At 40.7% G+C, this 21,356-nt stretch overlaps 1 protein-coding gene across 6 annotated transcripts in view; it reads left to right on the top strand.

Moving 5' to 3' along the window:
- The window catches only part of ddah1 (dimethylarginine dimethylaminohydrolase 1), an 80,494-nt gene extending 59,385 nt beyond the window's left edge, over positions 1-21,109 (top strand). For all 6 annotated transcript variants that reach the window (XM_063501279.1, XM_063501280.1, XM_063501278.1 and 3 more), the window contains 4 exons: positions 1,351-1,424; positions 6,636-6,755; positions 12,254-12,397; positions 17,536-21,109. In XM_063501279.1, the coding sequence (XP_063357349.1) occupies positions 1,351-1,424; positions 6,636-6,755; positions 12,254-12,397; positions 17,536-17,652 (455 nt within the window). In that variant the 3' untranslated portion in view covers positions 17,653-21,109. The remainder of the gene's footprint in view (positions 1-1,350; positions 1,425-6,635; positions 6,756-12,253; positions 12,398-17,535) is intronic.
- Positions 21,110-21,356: the final 247 nt, after the last annotated feature.

Below are 21,356 nucleotides of genomic sequence, written 5' to 3' on the forward strand. Positions count from 1 at the left end.
GAATTCATCGAGGTTCAGGAATGGCCGTTTTGCTACAGATTAATGTGTATGACCAGAGGCCAACCTGTTGTGTCACAGAGAGAGGTAAAGAGGAGTCATGTGATCCTTTTGTTTCCAGAAATATAGTATAATGCTATCAACTGGAAACAAATAGTGCCTTTTACATGCTTTTCAGCCAAAGTTACCTTTAAAAAAAAACAAACTTAAACCTGTACACTTAATCTGTGTACAGAAGGCCACCTACATTTTTGTATACGGTGCAATTAAGTATTTAAAAAGTGTTTTAAAATAATTACAAACACAAACTTCACAGTGAGGCCTTTATTTTTATATTTAAAACAAAGTCTTTGAAAGCATGAAATGTCTCATATCATGCAAATTTGAAGTCATGACCGTTGGAATAAATATCTTAAGGGATGAGGAGAAACTGTAGCTAACAACACATGGTCTAAGGAGCTTGGAAAGAAAAAATGTTTCACCTCTCATCCGAGAAGCTTCTTCAGTTCTAAGGTCCTTCAGTTCCAGACCTTCAGTTCCAGTATCTTCTACTACGATGACCTGGATGACTTTGAACCTTCACAGACATACTAACAACACATAGAACTTGGTGATTTGCAGTGTTTAAGTTGTATGAGGACTACTCTACTTGTTAGAAATGTAGTGAAATAGCAGAGGGTAGCCTCTACAGTTCATACTATATGTGAGCAGACAGTTGCGTGTCTGTAAATATGCATCTGTGCTTTGAGATCCTCCACACAGGCATTCCTCCATGTGACCTCGATGACCCGGTGCCTCAGTGAACCTAGCTGTACATCCCACCGAAAATACATGTGCAACAAAACCGTCATGTGCCATTCTGCACAGTAAGACCACGGTGCAAGCAAGAGCATGGTGGTCTTTTATTAGATTTTCTGTATGTTCGCTTACAGTCGTGAGTTAAAATGTGGGTCAGTATCTTCTACGCTTCACAGACCACTAGGAAAATGCACAGTACAGTTAATTGAGTTTCTAGACGCTGGCTCTGTGCTGTTGTTCCTTCCAGCTGAAATTGGTTTCACATGGCAGAGCTAGAAACATTTCCTGTTGGCAAGGCCTGTGCTAATGGCTTATAGTGTAAAGGCTCAGCAGCAACATTAGGAGCCCATCCCTTAGCTCAGTGTGCTGCTCAATACCTCGCCAGGCATTCAAGGCTTTCTGCTTATGTGCCACCATACTAACCACAGTTGGCCCCCCTTCGCAGGCATGCATAAAGTACACGGTGTGCTGACTGGAGTATTCTGCTACTGTAGCTTCTCATGCTTGCTGTATTGCTGGTTTTCTGTTCGCATACTTAAAAGATTCTCTCTACAGGTCGAGAGTTCTTCGTGGGACTTTCCAAACGGACCAATCAGAGAGGAGCAGAGATCTTAGCAGATGCATTTAAGGTGAATTTATGTAGCAGAATAGTGCCTGCATTCTTGCATGGAAATGCAAATAAGTTGGTGAATGTGGGCTACACTACACTGCACTTTGTTTGTGCTGCTGTTGGTTCTTTAGCTTGTAACGTCTGGCCACTGAAGAAGATAGAAGTCTTTTTTTTTTTTTTTAAACGTCTTTGTCATGGACTGAAACAAAGTGTCAGGAATAATGTTTAAGATCCCGAATGCTCAACATTTGTTCAACTACAAATGATCGGGAAAGAAGGGAAGTTGCTGAGGATGAATTGTACCTAAAGATAATAGGCTGAAAAGCATCAAATGTTCTGTGTAGGTGAGGGAAGCTGTAGTCACAATTCTAATTCAATCCATTGTTTCAAGTAAAAGTAAAGACTTGTCACTGGAAAAGTTCACAACTGATCCATTACATAAGAAGTAAAAGTAGTATCTCAAATATATTTCCTAAATAGCAGTCAATATGAAAACATTCTTTTTAAAATCTTTTTCTTTAAAGCCTTCTGCAAGCAATTATACATCTCAAACAAGAAAGGAGGAGATAAATGTGATATCAATCATGGAGGCTTTAGGCCAGGAGGGTAATAGTATCATCACTCCATTCATCTTAGTTTTTTTTCATTAAGCTCTGCCGTCCTTTTTTTCTCTAATTCCATTTTGTTCTCCATCCATCGCTGCCTCACTCCTTCCTTTTGAGCCATTATATATCTTCATCGTATATAGTCTTCCATCTCTGCTTTCACGTCTTCCTTTGCTGTATTCACTTTGCAAATCCCTCTGAGGACATCCGATGTACCAGTCAGCATTGAGGCTATGCTAACTTTGTGGACATAAAAAAATACCAGTTGTTGCTAGGAGATGTGAAAACCCTTTCAGGACATCCCACTGAGTGTACATGGAGGTACATTAGCCCTTTTTATTGTAAGCCAAGCATTAGCATTTAATGAGTTCTGAATCCCAAAAATATTCTGGAGGGCCATTTTACATCTTCTGACATAACGGAGGGTGTAACGGTGAATAAAAATAAATAAAGTTTGAAAAGGTCTTTCTACTTTTTATTATTAAGCTCCACTGCACTCTGAGAGCATTGATTAGTGCAGCTGTAAAAAGTCCCTGTAGCAATTAAGAGTTTGATCCTAGTTCCAGATTTCATCTGCCTTTGAGGCATTTTTAATCAAGTGCTGGTGCAAACCTCTGCCACCTCCGTATATAATGATTAAAGAAAGTAGTTGATGACACAAATGAAGCTGATTTGGGTGAGTAAACCTCTTAATTAGTTCACAGGCACTTTCTCCCTGTCCCATTATTAACCTCAATCATTCCATTCACTCATCACTGCTGTGATGACACACTGTTACTCTTATTCTCATACTCAGCATTCTCATATCAGTGTCTTACTCAAAAAAGCAATGTATCAAATATTACTCAGTACTCTCTGAAGAAAGTATTTTTTTACACTTCCCTTTACAATATTTTTGTGCTTCTCAGCAAAGTGGCCTGAATCACACTGCCACATAATTACCAACTGACAATATAGACCTATCTGGGGTCTGCATACACTCAGCTTTAACATTATTCCGCTAGCTTTGTGTTAGCTGTCCAGATGTTTACAAAGAGCTGATGCTGTGTCCAAATTTAGGACAGTTAGTTGTTACATTACTGCAAAACTGTAATCACTGTTTTCGGGCAATCATTTTTGTAGGACATTCACAGTTCCATCAAATGTTAATTTTATCACAGGTAAAAAGAAACTTCCTGGCTTCCTCCCGCAGCACAAAGACGTGCAGCTAGTTAGGTTAACTGGTGATTCTAATCACCCAATAGGTGTGAATGTGAGTGTGAATGGTTGTTTATCTCTCTGTGTTTGCACTGCAACAGACCAGGAATCTGTCCAGGGTGTACCAACCTCTCGCCCTGTGACAGCTGGGATCGGCTTCAGCCCCGCTGTGACTCTAAAAATTGGATAAGCGGAAGAGAATTGATGGATGAAGTTTAATAAGAGATTAATTTCTTTATGCCAGTTAAATTTCTCAGAGAACGACACGAAAAAAAAAAAAACACTTGTTGGGTGTAATGTGTTATGTGGTATGAGGTTGTTTCTGTTTGTTATAAATAAATCCTAATTAGAAAATGCTGATGTAAATCGATGGTGCCATCATCATTAATTGTGCTTCATTCTAGATACTTCATTCATTATTGTGTTACTCAGCTTTTAGATAAATAACGTTGGATTGTGCTAATTGTGGGCTACATTGTAGTCAATTTTTTCCCCCCAAACCTTTAGTTTTCATTTATTCCATCAGGTTGTGCATAGAGTGTTCTGAGAAATAGCTGAGGAAACATTTGTCCTCTTAGACAGAAGTGGAGCCCCAAGCAGCTTTGTTAGGGCCAAATAGTTACGGCCAGACAACATCGTCAAGATATTCCTAGATCAAAAAATGCTGCTTTAAACTACTCGGTGCCTTTAGAGGACTTCTAGAGATTCACTCAGTTTCCATGCAGATTTATGTTAGCCATGGCTTGCTCTTCACTACTACATCCATGGGAAAAAAATACAACATAAAAGCAATATTTCAAGCTAAACCAAGAGATATTAGCTTCAGGGAAGACTCGGACAAGCAGGCTGCAAACAGGATCACAGTGGTTGGTCACAAAGGTTGAACCTGTCTATCCTGCTGGCTGTTCTTTTAAAGTGAAGATGTTCTGCTTGACCTATTCGTAACACTTTTGGATTCCCTCTGAACAGTCATGACAAATCCAAAAAGCTGGCTAACACACAAGTTCAGAGGTGGGTCATACTGTTCAAGAGTTGAACACATTATCATAGTCTGAATGGCCTTACTGTAGTGCTTCCATCTTCCCATCTGTATCTGATTTGAATTCCTCTGTGTTTTCTGTTATCTCTGATAAGACAGGACTTAATGATGCATCTCTGGCAAAAGACACTAGGAAAAATCACTTAAGCGTCAATTGTTGTTCTTTCCGTTTTATATCAGATGGATTTCTCCTGTCGCTGTTGTTTTTTCCTTTCATTTTCAAATTAAGGATCACTTTGTTGCCAGGTTTGTTTAGTAGCCTACTCCACAACTGCATACAGATGTTGATTATCTCTTTATGGTCCGCTCAGAGGTCAGAGTAATTGGTGTTATTGATGGGGTCCGTTTATTTTGGAAATAATATAGAGGTTAAACCGCCTCTTTTCTGCCATGGGTAAGAAGTGCTGACTTCTAACCAAAAGCTACCAGCTCAGCTTGCTTTACCTTTCTCTTCAGTCAGTCATGTTTTCAGCTAACAACATGGCAGCTGGTGAAGATGAAAAGCAAGCCTTTCTTCCCTTAAGGATTTATCTTGGTAAGGGCGAATGCATGACTTGCATTTCCAATTTTGCACAGAAACATCCTGTTTATGGATAAGGAATGAGAAAAAGATTACACAATTCAGTTGTTCTCACTGGAAATCAGGAAGACATCAGCAAAGGGGGTAATTTAGGTCTTTCATGTGATGAAATGTGACAGTCACAATAACTGGGTGAATTATGGTGCCGTTTTATTGATGCAACACAAATATTTACTTGAAAACTGTTAGCATATAGTTGAAAGAAAAAATGGGGTGTAATGACGGAAAATGTACACTTCCTTTGTAAGTTTTATGAAGCTGAACGCTGTAAAAACCCCTTCAAAACACATTGTGTGATTAAGAAAACATATGGGCGTCTGTTGGAAAAGTTCTTTTCTTAGGTGCGAAGCTGAATTTATAAGGTCATCCAAATGTATTCAGGAACAAAAGGTCTTAGAAAATAAGCTTCGAGTCTCACATCCTGTCAGATTTTAAATTGCATCTTGGTATCACTTCAAGGTTTACGAATCACAGTAGGATCCGTCTCCGGCTTAAGAAGTCTCTCCCACATAAAGGCCTGAGTCCTTGCATCTAATGTTTAATCGCTCGATTCCTTCTGTTGGGTAAATCAAAACAAAGTCAGGGGTAAAACAATGTTTCCGTTAACTATGCTGCAACTCCAACGTGGCCTTAAGGCTTTAATCCTTGCAAAGAAGGCGGCTTTCAACGGATGTTTTAATGAGAGTTCTTAGTCCAAAATCAACCATTAAAGGCTAAAGGTAAATGTAAAACTATAGGTTCCAAAACAGTTCTGTTCATCTGCAAAAACAAGCCATATAGCTGTCAGATAGGATTTCTTTAATCCTATTTTTATTGTTTTTTAATCTTGGGGTCGGAGCTTTAGAAGCCTGTAGAATGATTCTTTTTCTTATTAATATAAGGAACAAGTGGTTGCATGAACGCAAAAGTTCTCTGCCTTAGTTTAAACAGCTATGGTCACTGACAGGCAGGGCTGAGTTTTGCATTTCTGTGCACCAATCAGGTTTTAAAAACGTGTAAAGAAAAATGCGATGGCAGTCACGATGTCGCTATAAATCCAATCAAACCCTCCCACACAGTCTTAACAAATAAGGATGTTTAGCAGTATCTTTAAAGCGATTCTTACGTAAGACACTTAACATTTGAAACGTTCCAGGGGTTCTGTGAAAACCAACCAGCATCCAGGTGTTAATAAAACTATTATCGCTGCCAGTTCTTCTAAGTACCCTTTATGTAACGTGTGTTTTTGTAACACTTTTAATGACAACATTTGGTTTGCAGACGTCCCACAGCCAGAAAAAGCCTTTCAGAACTGGCTCCTACAAGGTGCTGCGTAATCTCCCCATGAGCCCTGAGATCAACAGCATCTCTCAGACCATCTTGCTTTTTCCGCTACTGAGCTGTACAATACTTTATTTCAATGCCACTTTAGGCCCCATGATACCACACAGATCACTGCTGAGCTTTTACAATCTACAGTAAAACTTTACACACACATATACATATAGCCCTGTATTATAATGAATGATGTTTTAGCTCATTGTTGTACTGTAGTTTAATGGATTGAGAAGCATTGTTGCTGAGTAGTAACGTGCTTTTGTATCATTTGTTTAAAACAGTTCGTTCACCCACATTCAGATAAAAAGCACTATCTTCTCAGTAAAGAACTACTTGAGGAAACCTAGTTAACAGGTGATGAGAAAGCCTGTTAAATATTTAAAGCTACAAACCCCAAATGATTAGCATTACCTGACCCTGTCCTATCATCATGAAATGAAAGTCATATTATTTGAGCTTATTAAGCATTTGTAATGATATTGTGTTTTACAGGACTATGCTGTTTCCACTGTGCCTGTGCTCGAAGGCCTGCACCTGAAGAGCTTCTGCAGCATGGGAGGACCAGGCCTTATTGTAATCGGCTCCAGTGAACCAGCACAGAAAGCCCTCAAAGTATGGAGCTTGTGTATGTGTGTTTATGTATGTACACCGTAACTATGCTCTCCCTAGCTGTAGTCATGGAAACCTGTGAATTGATGTATTGGCAGTCTTTTCTTTACTTTGACGCACATTGACGTAGTGGATCCTTTTTCTTTTTTTTGTTTCATCGTTTGGTTGACGTTCTGCTTGATCCCGTTAGTATGAACAACCCTGAAAGAATAACGCGACAAGACAGGACATTGCACGTGTTGATTCAGAGCAGACTCCCTTCCTTACAGTTTGTTGGCGGCTTCCCACTCCAGGCACATTGAAACCACCTGTCACCTAAATCCATCCCCATTAATTCATATTCTCAGCTAATCTGCGGGGATTGCCCCTGGCGCTCGCACTCCAGCTTCAATTACGACTGTATTGTCCTTCCATTAAACAGCTTGAGCTCATTACTGCATAAAAGGCTCCTGTATCGATCGAGCTCCAACAACAGAAACCCGGGGACCGCCAAGACCGAACAGAGGTCTTACACCCCGACAGAGACGGATCGCTCGTTTGCACCAAGAGTGCAATAAATCTCGGCCCATCCCTCCCATGGAATTATCCCCCAAAATTCCCAAACATTAGCATGTGAACTTTTGCAGTGGCACAAACAAGAGAAATTCAGCGAAATGTGTATTTACACAACACAAAGGCAGGCAGTGTATATATAATTACATAAGTATGAAGACTTACAGGCAAGCACATACACCTTTGGGCTTGACAGGTTCCCTCTGGCAGTATTCCTCATTTGCCTTCTAGTATGATATCTCCCCCTGCTGGCTCTGCACTAAACAGAGTTACTGTAAATCAAGCAAAAGTCGCTTAGTGTATCTCAGAGAACATCAGGCAGCTCATCCTAAGAAGGCTGAAGTACTCGAGAGAAGCACAAGGTTGGCCCTGTTGGTTTTGTAAGCATGTTTGCATTGCTAAAGTGTTCCCAGGAACCTATGCATCAGTGCATAATAGAATTAATTTATAATCCAGCGCCAGCTCATTAAGATTCCTGCCTGTTTGATCACCCCAGTAATTAGCTACTGGGGCGAAGAGTGGCCGCTAGCGAAACTTAATGACAGACTGCTCGCTTTCTAATTATAGCTTACGTCACCCTCTCTCTCCCTCTCTCTCTCTCGCAGCAATTAGCTCCTGTTTTAAAGGGCCTTTAACAGCCCTGGATTTGTAATTAGATAATGTTCTTTGTGTGAGGGAGAACGAGATCTTATGAATGCAGATTTAATGAATCCAAACTGTTCGTTTGGGATGTAGATGCAGCTCTTCTGGCGACGAGGCTCCTTGTCGAATGCAGCAGACACTTTGTGCAAATTAAAGTTGGAGCCCAGCTAATTCATTCTGTCTTTAGGGAGCTGAGCTTTGCTGGCGTTCAAGAAAGTTTGGACCTGCCCTTATTTTTATTACGGGGTTGAGTAACGCATTATTCATTTGTAATCACAAAATAGCATCGACGATCTGTAGTTTGTATTTCGGCTGTGCTCAGGAAGGCTGAGCGCACCGCGTATCTGTGTTTAGCAGAATGACCGGATGGATTTCATCATCCATCTGTTGCTGTCACTGCCAAGCTTTTCTCATGAAGTCATCATCCCAAAATACAGCCTGTGTCAGAGGCTGCAGCACCCTTTCCCTGTAATCTCGCACACTACCCCCCTCCTTCCTACAGCAGACTGCCCGGCAGGCTGTAGATCATCGGTGGCCCCTTCACCCAGCCTAGCTTGATTCATGAGCTCATTGCTCTCTGTTGGTCAGAGTCTGATCTTCACCTCAAGGATGCTTACACGCTTGAATTTTATAGATAATGAGGTGACGGCATGGTGAAGGTTCTGTTGGAGATTTTTTTTTTTTTTTTGATGACCAAATCCAGTGTTGGAGAGTGTAGGTTCCAGATTTGGATTATTTATGGATTGAAGCTTTGTTTCTTCTTCTGTTTCTCCCATACTACATACGTACTCCATACCACCGTTACCATGTAAAACAGTCATAGATAAAAATCTAGCGCTAAGTTGACTTTATATCACCTCAGAACCATGATTGTCCGAACAACATTTAACAGCAATCCACCTGATAGCTGTCGAGATATTTTAGTTTGAGCAATTATAAAACTTGGCATTACTATCTGGAACAGGGGTGTCAAACATAAAGCCCAAGATCCAGAATCGGCCCACCAGAGGCTCCAGTGTGGTCCACTGGAAGGGTTTGGAAAAAGTGGTTTTATGGCTTTTCCTCCCCAATGTGCATTCACAGCATATCAAAATAAATAAGTAATAGATAAACAAAAAAATCCTAAACAAAAAAACCCAAATTTTTACTCAGTAAAAACCCCCCAAAAGAAAAACAAAAATGTAATAATTACAGGACAGTCTGCTCAGTGTGCTAACAGAACGTTTTCTGTAAATTTAAACAATTATTTCTTATTTAACCCCAAAGCAGCATTTCTTTATCATGTAGAGAAAACAAGACGTATCAGTGGAACTGTACTTCTTTTTCTGGCTGCATGGGGCCCATAATGTAAAACGAGTTTGACACCCTGATCTAGACCTTCACAGCATGTTCTAGGTTTCCTCTTGTGATACCACTGTGTCCCTGAATCAGCTGTAGAGGCCGATAGGCAGCAGCCTTAAACATTAGATAAGTGTCATCTGAAATTTCCTGCATCCTCCCCCTGCGTTTCTTTTTTCTGTGTACTTTTCCACTGAAAACATTACACTGCAGCAATAAAATACTAGACCAGTAATACCAAACATTTATGGTCCATCAACAGGAAGCAATTTCCTGTCCAGATCTGGAAGCTGCATGAAGTAGTGTTTGTCTTGTGCGTGATGCCGCTGCTCAGTGAAAAGCAGTATTGTATAAGTTTTAAGCAGTTTCTGGGAAGGATTGCTAAAGTGAGCATTAGAAATGTTCATACCAGGTGCCAAGATAAAGATTCTGCTGATTGCCACATAAGGTCCTGGAAATTGTCAGTGTTTTTCTAGACTGCTCAGGTTTGTCATTGCCCCAGAGGAATTTTATTACCATCCAGTAAATATTTAGTTCGAGTAGCTTTTGAATGACTACATTTTGCTGCCCAGTTACCACTCTTGTGTATTAGCTGGACCTCAGCCATTGTTCGACGTAAGTCTGTGTCGATTGACTGTAGCTTAACACTTGGTGAAGATCCAGAATGACAGCCACTATTGTGTAAAGGTATCTAGGATAATCTCCCATACGTTTCAGTTCTTTAGGCTTAAGATTTGATTCAATTAAAGCATCTTTAAGTTTAGAAAAACACAAAAAAGGTCTGCCCCCTATATTGATTGGCTGCAGCGTCTGGCAGTGAACAGAAAACCAGCTGTTTCATTAGTCAGGTGAGGATTTAATTGAATTTCATGGATCAAAATTTTACATGAAACATGAGGAAATCTCGCTGTATGTCATTTCCCTTATGCACATATTTCCCCTTGAATTTAATGAGAAAATGAAGAGTAAAGCAGGAACAACTGGGATCTTAGGTGGAGTCGACATTTTACTCACTCTTAATACTCGTGTGTGTCACAGACAGTGTTGGCCCTCACCCTATGGACTTGAATGTTTTCATTTAGGGTAGTTGCAGTCACATAACACTCCCACAAGTGACCTGGGAATGTCTGATTACGCATCTGCCGATGTATGTGCGCACACTGCTGTGCTTCGTCCTGCAGCCCTGCACCCAGGAGTGGCATTTGTAGCTGATATTTTACCATTTGTACCATTTGTAAATAGAAAAACTCGTTATAGCTGTTAGATGTACAAAAACAGTAGCTTCTTTGACAGTTTAGTGTACTTTTTATAATGCAGCAGTCATAATATTACACAGTGAAATCTTTTTTTTTAACTCTGTTGGTATAAACAGTGGTTACTTAATGTGTTTGCTTTACACGCTGCACCTTCCAGAGATTTCATGTCCATTTAACAATGAATCCAGACCTTTGATAACTTTTTCCTTAAGTTTTCTATTGGCTCTTACTAACTGCACACTTGTTTCTCTGTTTACCCTGACCAAACAATGATGGTGCTGCCAGAAACCCTAACGTGTCATTTCCTGTGTCCTGAATACTTTCCCAGGAAAGCACTTAGAACAGCACATTTGCTGTTTGGATAGGAATAGGTGACTATTCACACTGGAAAAACGTTGATTTTTTTTTTCTGTGAGAAGTGTGAGTATATTTGACTTATAATGCAATGCACATAATAAAACGTTCAGAGTAATGTATATTTCTATATAATGGTCTGGCAGGAATTGACCTTTTCCAATTTCTGTAGATGCCTTTGTCTTCCCTGGTGCAATGGACCCTGTCAGTGGGAAGTGAAATGAAAACGTCTCCAGCCACAAAGCCCACTGTGCTCACAAAGCACCAGTTTTTCTCCCACATTTGTAGTAGTGTGTCATCGCATTCGCTCACAGCCACTCCTCTAAACCTTTATGTACGTCAAGCAGATGTCACACTTTTTGGATGCAGTGCAGTGGCCTATATATAATTGGAGATTATGTATCGGAATTTCATTAGCAGGACCACGCCTCCAAACACGCTCCTTCCGGTTCTTATCTATATAGGTTTCCCCAGTTCTGCAAGCTGTTCATTCTTCTTTACGTGCCCCTCCCTCCCTCCCCTTTTCAGTTCTTTAGCTTCTTCACTTCTATTTAGTACATGGGGATCTGCCAGGCCCAGGAGCCATCGCCAGTCCTCTTCGAGGCCTTCCCCAAACCGCAGCTCAATTCATGTCCAAGCTTTCGCCTTTACCTACTAAAACGCTGTCAAACCTAAAATGAGGACGTGGGCCCAGCTAGTGATATATATGTATGTGTATATATATATATATACACTTAATTTCTGACTTCTAATTATTAGCAGAATAGCACCTCATGGAAAGGAGGAGACAATGAGCAGCCAAAAATAAGTAGAGACAGAAAATAGCATAGTGACGAGCAGAGGGTTTAATTCAGGGGAAAAATCTCCCTTCTCAAAATATTTTTTCTGAATGTTGACATTTTTTTTTTCACTAGCCTTCCCTCCCCTACCCGTCTCCGAGGTAACCATCTGCAGATGTTCTGCTCATAAACATTAAGAGGCACCTGCCTCTCCTCTGGTCATAACATCCTCACCCGCCGACTTCCACTTGGCAACGCGAGTGTCTTCTCAGCCCCCACCGCCGGTCCCACCTTCAGCTCCTTCAGATTACATAAATAACATGACATCTGCTGAGAAAGAATGTCTGTCTGCTTCTGTGTTCTCCATTAACCCACCCGCCCCCCTTCCCCCCAGGCCCCCGTGGCGGTTTGGCCAGTAGAAGGATGTGGTGCTGACTTTTGGTATTGAGGCCTAGCTTCTGAATCAAAGTCTATCATGGCCTGGTTTGTGTCTGCCTTTCTGAACATCATGTGGACTCTCACTTATGCATTTGCCTGAAAGTCTGTTTCCTATCTTGTCTCCTCACTCCCAATTGTGTAGATAATGCAGCAGATGAGTGACCATCGCTACGACAAACTGACAGTGCCCGACGACCTCGCCGCCAACTGCATCTACATGAACCTGCCCAGCAAGGGACATGTGCTTCTACACTGCACAGCAGAGGAGTTTCCAGAGAGTGCAAAGGTGCTTTTCCCCCCATCCACATTCAGCAACTTTGTATCACTGACGATAAAGCACATTCATCCACAATCCTGGCAGGAAGGACCACCGTCAGAACAACCAAATTGGTTTAGCGGTTTAGATTTAAAGAGCACTTGTCTTTGTTGTTGTTCATCTTGTCCAGGCCTCTGAGAAAAACAACTGGGGAAAGAAACCCTACAAAAGCTACATGGTTGTTTTAGTGGACCACTGCAGGCTAACCGCAGCCAGAGCTGTAATTTCTTTTTAACAAAAGAACCTGCAGTTTGATGAGAAGTGTCCTTTGTGAGCATCAGACCGCAGGCTAGAAGCCAGAGACGTTGAGGTCTTGTTTTTCTCAGAACTTGAGCAAAGTTGTTCAAATCAGCTGCTGTAACAATTGGTTTAATATCATTGACGGGTTCAATTACTTCCAGTTTTACTGTTTTGCTTCACTCTGGCCAGTTTCAAATGTATTTTATAAAATTATAGTAAAGTGTTAAATCCACTGTGGCTGCCCAGCAACAATCAGCACAAACAGCATAATATGCAGCCAGCTGGTGAGCGTCACAGACTTCATAGACCAACATTTCTCTCCCGAAAGATCAGGACTAATTGCCCTTTGAATATTAGACTTCTATTCATCAAATATATTGCAAATAAAACGTCTTTGACAGACTTTGAGAAACCGTGTTGGCTCAGCGGCTGTCTCGCCGCGTACATTTTCACTACACGGATACACACAGCTACGTGCTTTCTCAAATATCTCTGAAACATGCAGTGACCTACTTACGTGCTGTTTATTTTTCAAGATGTGCCTTTCACCCGTTACACGTACTTGCTACAGTCGCTTGACGTGAATGACATGTTATTGTCTCACCTCCGTCTCTTTGGGGTTTGGACAGGCTGAGCCGTAACTGTTATTTAGATGCTTTGGGGTCATTCCACATCACAACAAGTCAAAAGGATTCTCACAGGATTGAACCTGGCAACCTGCAATCTGCAGAGACAGTACTCAAACCTCAAAATGTACTCTGTGGTTGAAACCTCAACCTCCGCCAGCTATTTTTAGAAGGAAAAATTCACCAAATTATGCGTCTTTGGACTAGAATCCACAGCGAAGACTTTTTTCAACAAGATTAACTGAGGGAATTCAACTTGAGCATAATAAAATCTTGAGCATATCATACTTCCCTTTTTGAAAGCACATATTAACAGAACATTTGGAGCACTATTTGAGATATGTATGCTAGTTCCATGAACCAGTTTCCTTTCAAAGGTTCAAATGCTTCAGAAATTGGCCTGGAACACAGTTTTGGCTCCAAAAACTGTTTTTTAAGAAATTGTAGCCTGAAGAGAGTGGAAAAATATTAATAGCACAAGATATAACTTCTACTACTTCTTCTTTTGGCTGTTCCCTATAGCAGATCATTTACGTCCATCTCACGCAATGTCTAGCATCCTTCACCAGCCCTCTGCATATCCTCCTTCACTGCATCCATGAATCTTCTTTGTTGTCTTCTTCTTTTCCTCCTGCCTGCCAGCTCTATCTTCAATACCCTTTGTCCAATGTATCCACTATCCCTCCTCTGTACATGTCCAAACCATCTCATCCTTGCCTCTCTGACTTCTAAGTAAAATCTGAGCATCTCATCCTCCTGTTTTTTGGGTTCGCCACAATCTCCAAGCTATCCATCAAAGCAGATCTCACTACCATCTTCTAAACCTTTCCTTTCACTCTTGTCTTGCTTCTACTGACTTTCATCCCTCTTCTCTCCAGAGCATACCTCCACCTCTCCAGACTCTCTTCCACCTGCTCTCTACTCTCACTACAATGCTGTCTCTAAACGTCACAGTCCACAGAGATTCCTGCCTGAACTTATCTGCTAACATGTCCATTACCAATGTAAACATGAAGGAGCGCAGAGCTGAAGTAATCCCACACCCACCTTAAACCCATCCGTCACTCCTACTACTACACACCTCACCACTGTTTCACTCTCCTTATACATGTCCTTTCCAGCCTCACATACTTCTTTGTCACTCCTGACTTCCTCATGCAGTACCACAGTTCCTTTCTTGGCACCCTATCAGTTGCTTTCTCTACATACACAAAGACATAGTGCAGCTCCTTCTCTGTACTTTTCCATCAACACTCTCAAAGCAAACATCGGGTCTGTAGTGCTCTTTCTCGGCATGAAGCCATACTGCTGCTCACTGATCATCACCTCTCTTCTTAACAACTCTTCAGCTTCAGCAGCTCTTTCTCATATCTTTATTGTATGGCTCATCAACTTTATCCCTCTGTGATTACTACAGCTCTGCACATAACCCTTGTTCTTTAAAATGAATACCAGTACACACCTTCTCAAATCTCCATTCATGCTTTCAGTCTCCGAGAGATAATACAAGCCGTAATATAGCAAGGGCAGTTTTATCTGAACTGACTATCCTGTCTAGCACAGTTCCCAGGGGAACTTGTTGCTTGTTCCCTCAGTGAGATGTAGAGATTTGTCAGCACAATTACCAAGACACTGCAAGATGTCTGCTGCTTTCTGACTCTAAACACAGTCTGGCCTGATCTCCGGTCTATTTTTAGTTAGCTCGTGAAGTTACATAATAGTTCCACATCAACAAAGGCAGGGGGTCATGAGAGAGGATTGGTAGGGTCGGATGGGGGTGGAGACGGGGCACCTTTAACGGTTAGTGCTGGCAGCTGCTGTTGAGGGCTCTGTTTGGACACATCGAAACTAAGCAGACAAAAGGTCCGGTGAAATATAGCAGCTGCTGCTTTGCTGAGGCCATGCCACCCTGACCCAGCATATAAATCTCAACTGAAGTAATGAGAACTCAGCTGGAAATGATCAAAAAAAGAGACACTTTGGTTTCAGAGGTGCTATAAAGAGCAGAGGATTTAGTGATGTTATGTTGGGAGAATACTGTGAAAGCTTAATTTTCCCTGAGTTATGTCTGATTATATGGTCTAAACTTAAGATGTTTTTGAGAGGCAGTTCTGCTTGGTTAGTCCAGGATTGTTTTCCAGAGGGAAAATCATTCTAACTTTAGTGACCTGAAATGTATTTCTCTATCACTCTCTTTCCCCATGAAGCTTTTATTTCATTTTATTTTTATTTGACTTTGTCTTTATTTCTACCTTCACAACTTTGGGTCAGGTTTCCAATAAGTGCACCCATTCATATTCCCCACAATTCTAGTGCATTGATCATACTGTATTATTAGCTTTAGCAATAGGCTAAGTTGTGTGTTGTATTCACTGACAACACTTGTCAGCATGTTGCTTAGTTTAAAGCATTGCTGCCATGCCTGTAGACCATAGACTGTATATAAAAGATGGAACTAACCATCATCACTCCCTGGGTTCTGAGCCTCTACTTCAGCATTTTAGCTGTGACAATATTGTGGGTTTCTTGTTTGTTTGTTTGTTTGTTTGTTGTTTTGGGGGGGATGGGGGTGGCAATGTTTCATCAAAAGGCTGAAGTGCCAAGTTATCAGCTAATGTTATCAAGTAAAACCTGTCTCGATAAACTGCAGATACTTGCTAAATAGTCCTAAGTAAATCCGTAGTTGTAAAGCCCTAAAGATGGGTCGTCCACTATTTGGCAACTAGTGATAGCAAGGAAAAAATCTGTATTCCCTAACCACTTGTTGAATGGGTGCTGGAGGTTGCTGACAGTTGATAGATAATTGTTCACAAAGAGCACCAAAAACCTCCTCATGATTGCTAGCAGATTCTAGCTGTTGTAGCTTGCTTGGAAGATGCCGACTTTATGCTTGCTAACTGCTACCCAAGCAGTAATAAAGCTTGAAAAAGTGCAATGCAAGCCAGAAATGAACAACAATGTGAAAGTTTTGACTCACCATTGCAGCCACCATGTTTACTTTGAAGGGGAACTGTCTGTTTCCAGCTTTTGCTGCACTTTTTGACAGCAGTTGCTTTACAAACCACTCTGCCTCTTCCCTTCAAACCATGAGTAACCTCGGCAATCTGCTAATGACCAAAGCAATAGGAAGGATGTATTTAGCACAGAACTGTATGTGCCTTTATAACCAGTTTCATCTAGTGACTACCAGCATACTTTAGCAACTCACAGCCAACAAATTGGGAAATAGAAATTTTTCTCATGTGGTTGGCAGATGGTTACAGACTGGTCTCTGTTGGAAATAAGTGTAATTAGGGCCCAAGAGACTAAGAAAAAAATAAACAAGCAAACCTGAACCTGAAGCACCTCTTGGACAGGCCGAGCATGCTGCTTCAGACCATGTTATTTCATTTATTCAATTAAAAATGCCCTAAAAGCCACAAATAGCACAGTTTGGACCAGACTGGCCACTCCCCACACTTCAAGCCCTGTGGATCCTTAAAAAAACAGCAAATGGCAAGCAGGTTTCTCAGTTTGATACTAATACGTATAAATAAGAATTAACATATTTTCAAATAGTATATAATTGTTACAGGAGTCTATAGCTGGTCAGCACCAATGTTGAGAATATTTCAGGAAAGCTCTGATTTGTACTGCTGGCCGCGTTACACAAAATGTCCCAGAAAAGAATCAAGACTTAGACAGACCTTCAGTGAGGTGAGGTTACACATGGCATCTGGTTCAGCAGAGGCTTTATCAGCCAAATTGCATCATGAGATAAAAATTAGTTTAGTTGGTCCCTCTGGCTGTGCCATAAGGCCTCACTGAAAGTCACAGCAGGGTTGAAGTTAGAGTTTATAGAGAAAACTCTCTTGGTTTGGAAGTGTGGTAGGAAAACGCTAGTTTTTTTCTGGAAGGTGTCCACAGAGTGACACACTACTTTACAAGGGTCTTTTGAGAATGTCGTCATAGTTCTCACTCCCTTCTCTCTCTCTTTTTTTCTTCTTTTTTTATATTTTGCCGGGAGACCAGGAAAGCTTGAATGCTTGTTCTTCACAATTTGCGTCTCTCTGCAGAGCTTTTATATCACAGAGAATTACAAGTTGACAAGCTGAGCAAACAAACTTAAGTGTTACGTATGTTCCACTTCCAATTTAACTACTTCACATTAGATTGTGCTTTAGCCTTTTCTAATTCTACTGAATTGAAATGAACAGGGAAAATTTGCTAATTCCTAGCTGCGCTCCTGTCTGTGTCCTGCAGGTGTTTGAGAAGCTGAAGGACCACATGCTGATACCCATGTCCAACTTGGAGAAGGTCAAAGTGGATGGAGCCCTAACATGCTGTTCTGTACTCATCAACAAGAAGGCAAACATCTGAGCGGGGTCACTCGGGGTCTCTCAGTGCATGGTAACCAAGCGGAGCCTTTAACTAATCACCATGGATCCCAAGGTTTGACCGTCCTGGTATACAGAGGAGGTGTAGGGAAGTTTAATGTTGCTGAGGGGCAAAGGGAGTAATCTGTCTACCCTTTCACTCCAAAACACTAAAATAAAATTAAAAGTTTGAAAGAATAGTTCAGTTGATTTAAAATACAATATGTTCGTCAAATTTTCTCCTTATTAATTCATTTGTATTTTCCAATAGCGTATGCTGCTTCACTTGTCTACAAGCTGCTGTCATTAATTACAAGTGTATCTGATAAAGACCTGATCCCAGATCAGATTAGTCAACTATGTGCCATGTTGAATTTCCCCTTTAACCTGCACAGCAGGTAGAACCACATTAGTAGAACCACACTTACTTACTGTCCAGTGTTTACAACTCTTTAAAAGAACCACACAGAACAGAGCGCTGGCGACAAACCCAGTGGGACCTGTCAGCTGTTGTCTCTGTACAGTATAGTCTTACCAACATTTGACTTCAGATGTATTAATAATTCAGCTAATTCAGACATCATTTGGGTACAAATAAAAATGATACAATTGATGTGCATTGTTTATGTTCACCCTTTTAACTGTAATTTCATTTGCTTATGTAATGAATTATACACTAATTCTTCAAGAACTCTGTTTTGGAGCAAGTCCTGCTACGATGTGAAATCTCAATGTGATTGTTGCACTTTTTTTCCTCTTGTATGTCGAATTGCTTCTGTTCTACGGTGGCCCTGAGAGGCCAAATGGACTGCAACTTAAGCAAACACCAGCAATAAGAAAAATGCTGCAAAAGCACACAAAACACAATGGAAATAGGAAAAACGACAACGTAAATAGGAAAAACGAAAAAAGAAATAGCAAAACACTGATTTCCAAAAGCACAAGGGAAGTGTTTCTGGGGAGACAATAACCCGACGGACTAGTTGCAGGAACCAAAATATGCTAAGATTGCACTGGGAGACACTTAAAAGAAGTGGAGGATCTATCGGTTTTGTGTGGAAAGAAAAGATGAGAGGTAAGTGTGTTAGCCTGACTATTAGCCTAAAAATCCATCACCAGTATTATATGAATCATGATAAAACACGCCTACCATGTTTTGGGTTCCTGCAACTGGTCCGTCAGGTTATTGTCTCCCCAGAAACACTTCCCTTTTTTTCACTTCCCTTCCTATTTTTGTTTTCGTTTTTCCTATTTCCGTCGTCATTTTTCCTATTGCTGGTATTTTCTTAAGTTGCAGTCCGTTTGGCCTCTCAGGGCCACCGTACTGTTCCTTTACAAGTGGTGCTAAAACAAACTTCCAAAACCATAACATTGCTTATTAATTCAAACAAATATTGTGAATTCTTATTCTGAAAATACAGTTCTTAAAATACTTGAAAAGCCTTGTGGAGATGTGAGATTCTGGTGTGATTACAGTGATTTTTTTTTTTTGCATTATAACTTGTTTTTCATTAAAGCCACCCGATAGAGAAGCTACCAGTGAATGAAGATTATATATAAAGATGGATGTCACCTCCCAGACTGGGGAAAAAGAAAACAAAACAATTAGGCTTGTGTGGAAGTGCCTTAAACCTGCATTACTTATAATGGGCACCAGGGGGCGACACCTTTTGTTAAAAAAAGACGAAAAGATCATGGATTGTATGGAAGTCTATAAGAAAATGATCCTACTTTGCATTTGTTGTATGACTTCGGAAAACATGGATGAGTTTATAGTGTCAGTCGGTGTCCGATAAAACAATGCCGTGGTATCGGCATCAGTTAAAACAATATGGCATTGTTTTAATTGATTTTAAATGATGATCTATTTAGGGTAAAACACGTAAAGGTAAAGATGAAGCAGGATATTCTTTAGCGTCCAATGTCACTTGTTTTTTGTTTTGTTTTATTTAGTCAGATCTACTCCTTGCTCGTCCAGGTTCAAAACATTAAGATGGTGATGACAAAAATGCTCCTTGCAAACCAATGTGTAGCTGTATCCATCTTTTATATACAGTCTATGGCAGTAACTGGTCAAGTGATGCTATATTGCAGTGGTTTTGTAACGTTTTGTTGATGTAAACATTGTATAAACAAAGAGGGGATGACAGACATGTAAGAAAGACTTTGTGCCAACCCAGCAGAGGTGGAAAATTAATGTTTTCATTATTAAACTCTGAACTAGACTTTCATTTACTCGAACAGAACACCTCTGCTTCTTTTAATCTACAGTGCCTCTCTGGAAAATCAATGACTTCAATCCTGCTGAATGATTCTGAAGGCAGTGTAGTTTTCTCACATCATTAACTGTGCCAGTGTCGTTAATTACTCTAATTTTTTCTTCTTTTTTTTCCCCCTGTATGGCAGTTTTCACTCCACTGTTGACTAAGATCTTGCTGGGAAACTCTCTGTCTCACAGAACCCAGTAGGACCAAATGTCACTGCAGACAGAGTTTGTAGTCAAATACAGAACAAGCTGTTTGCTGTGTTTCCATGTGTTGTGTCCCAGTAGGAGCTGAAAGGTTGACCTGCCTCGGTGGCCTTATTCCTGTTGTTGCTGAATTCACGTTTTTAGGGCCTGTAAACATGGCAACATAGCATACGTAAACACGTATACTGTGTTACACCGTATGTATGTTAAAGCCCATCAGATTTCAAACCATGTCGTTTCTCACTCTGATTGCAAGTGAAAGTTAAGGAAATGACATCATGAGGTGAGTCAACCTCCCTCCACAGACATTTGTGTATGGGCAAGTGGGCAGTGATGAAACATGGAAAGAATTCTTGTTGGGAGGAGAGGCTTGTACGCCAGTAAACACTGACTCTTTTAAGCTTTCTCTCTTTCTCTCAACTGTCTCCCTCTCATAGCTCGCTTTTCTCCCACCCTCTGCGATTGCCTCATAGACGATTGTGGGCTAATTTATGGCCATGATATCATACAGTCTGGCGAACGCTGTAGATGTGCCATTAAAGTGCGACAGCAGTATATTTTACAGAAGGCGGCTGGCTGGATGCGGGGTGATAGCATACAGTAGTTGCAGAGCCATTTGTGATTCTCATACAGTGAGTGATACAGTCATACACTGTCTGATTAGTACTGTGTCAAGAGCTGGCATTATCTAAAATCATCAACCTCCTCGAGTGACACCAAAATATTCAATAAATGTCTGAATGAACATTTAATGCAGTTCTTGCTTTTTGAAGACGTTCCCAAACAGTGCAGTGATTTTGTTAAATAATTCTTGTTCATTTTCTTGTTGGTTCCCTCGTCCGCACCAGTGGTCACGATGTTGTGATTTCCCATGTTTCATCTCAGGTCTTAAGTACAGTTTGTGAGTGATAATTATTTGAATCATCTTACATTGAGCCTTTCAATTATTTTGTGTAATAAATTAACATCTAGCTGTAATGTGTCTGTTGGTTTTTGTTTGTTTGTTTTTTATGACAGAGTTGAAGTGAAGCATCCTCACCAGTTTACTCATATTACTACAAAGTTAATATTGCTTACGGGGATATTGTGTGTGTGAATGTATGATAAAAATACAAACTTAAGACTCAGCCAAAATCTAAATGTTCTCCCAGTTTCTGTCATGTAGTGTAGCTGCCCACATGTCTGAGAAGGACTTACTGTGACAACAGCCCACCTGCTGATCTCTACCACCACCTACT

Source organism: Pelmatolapia mariae, linkage group LG17, assembly GCF_036321145.2.
Source record: "Pelmatolapia mariae isolate MD_Pm_ZW linkage group LG17, Pm_UMD_F_2, whole genome shotgun sequence".
Classification (NCBI taxonomy): domain Eukaryota; kingdom Metazoa; phylum Chordata; class Actinopteri; order Cichliformes; family Cichlidae; genus Pelmatolapia; species Pelmatolapia mariae.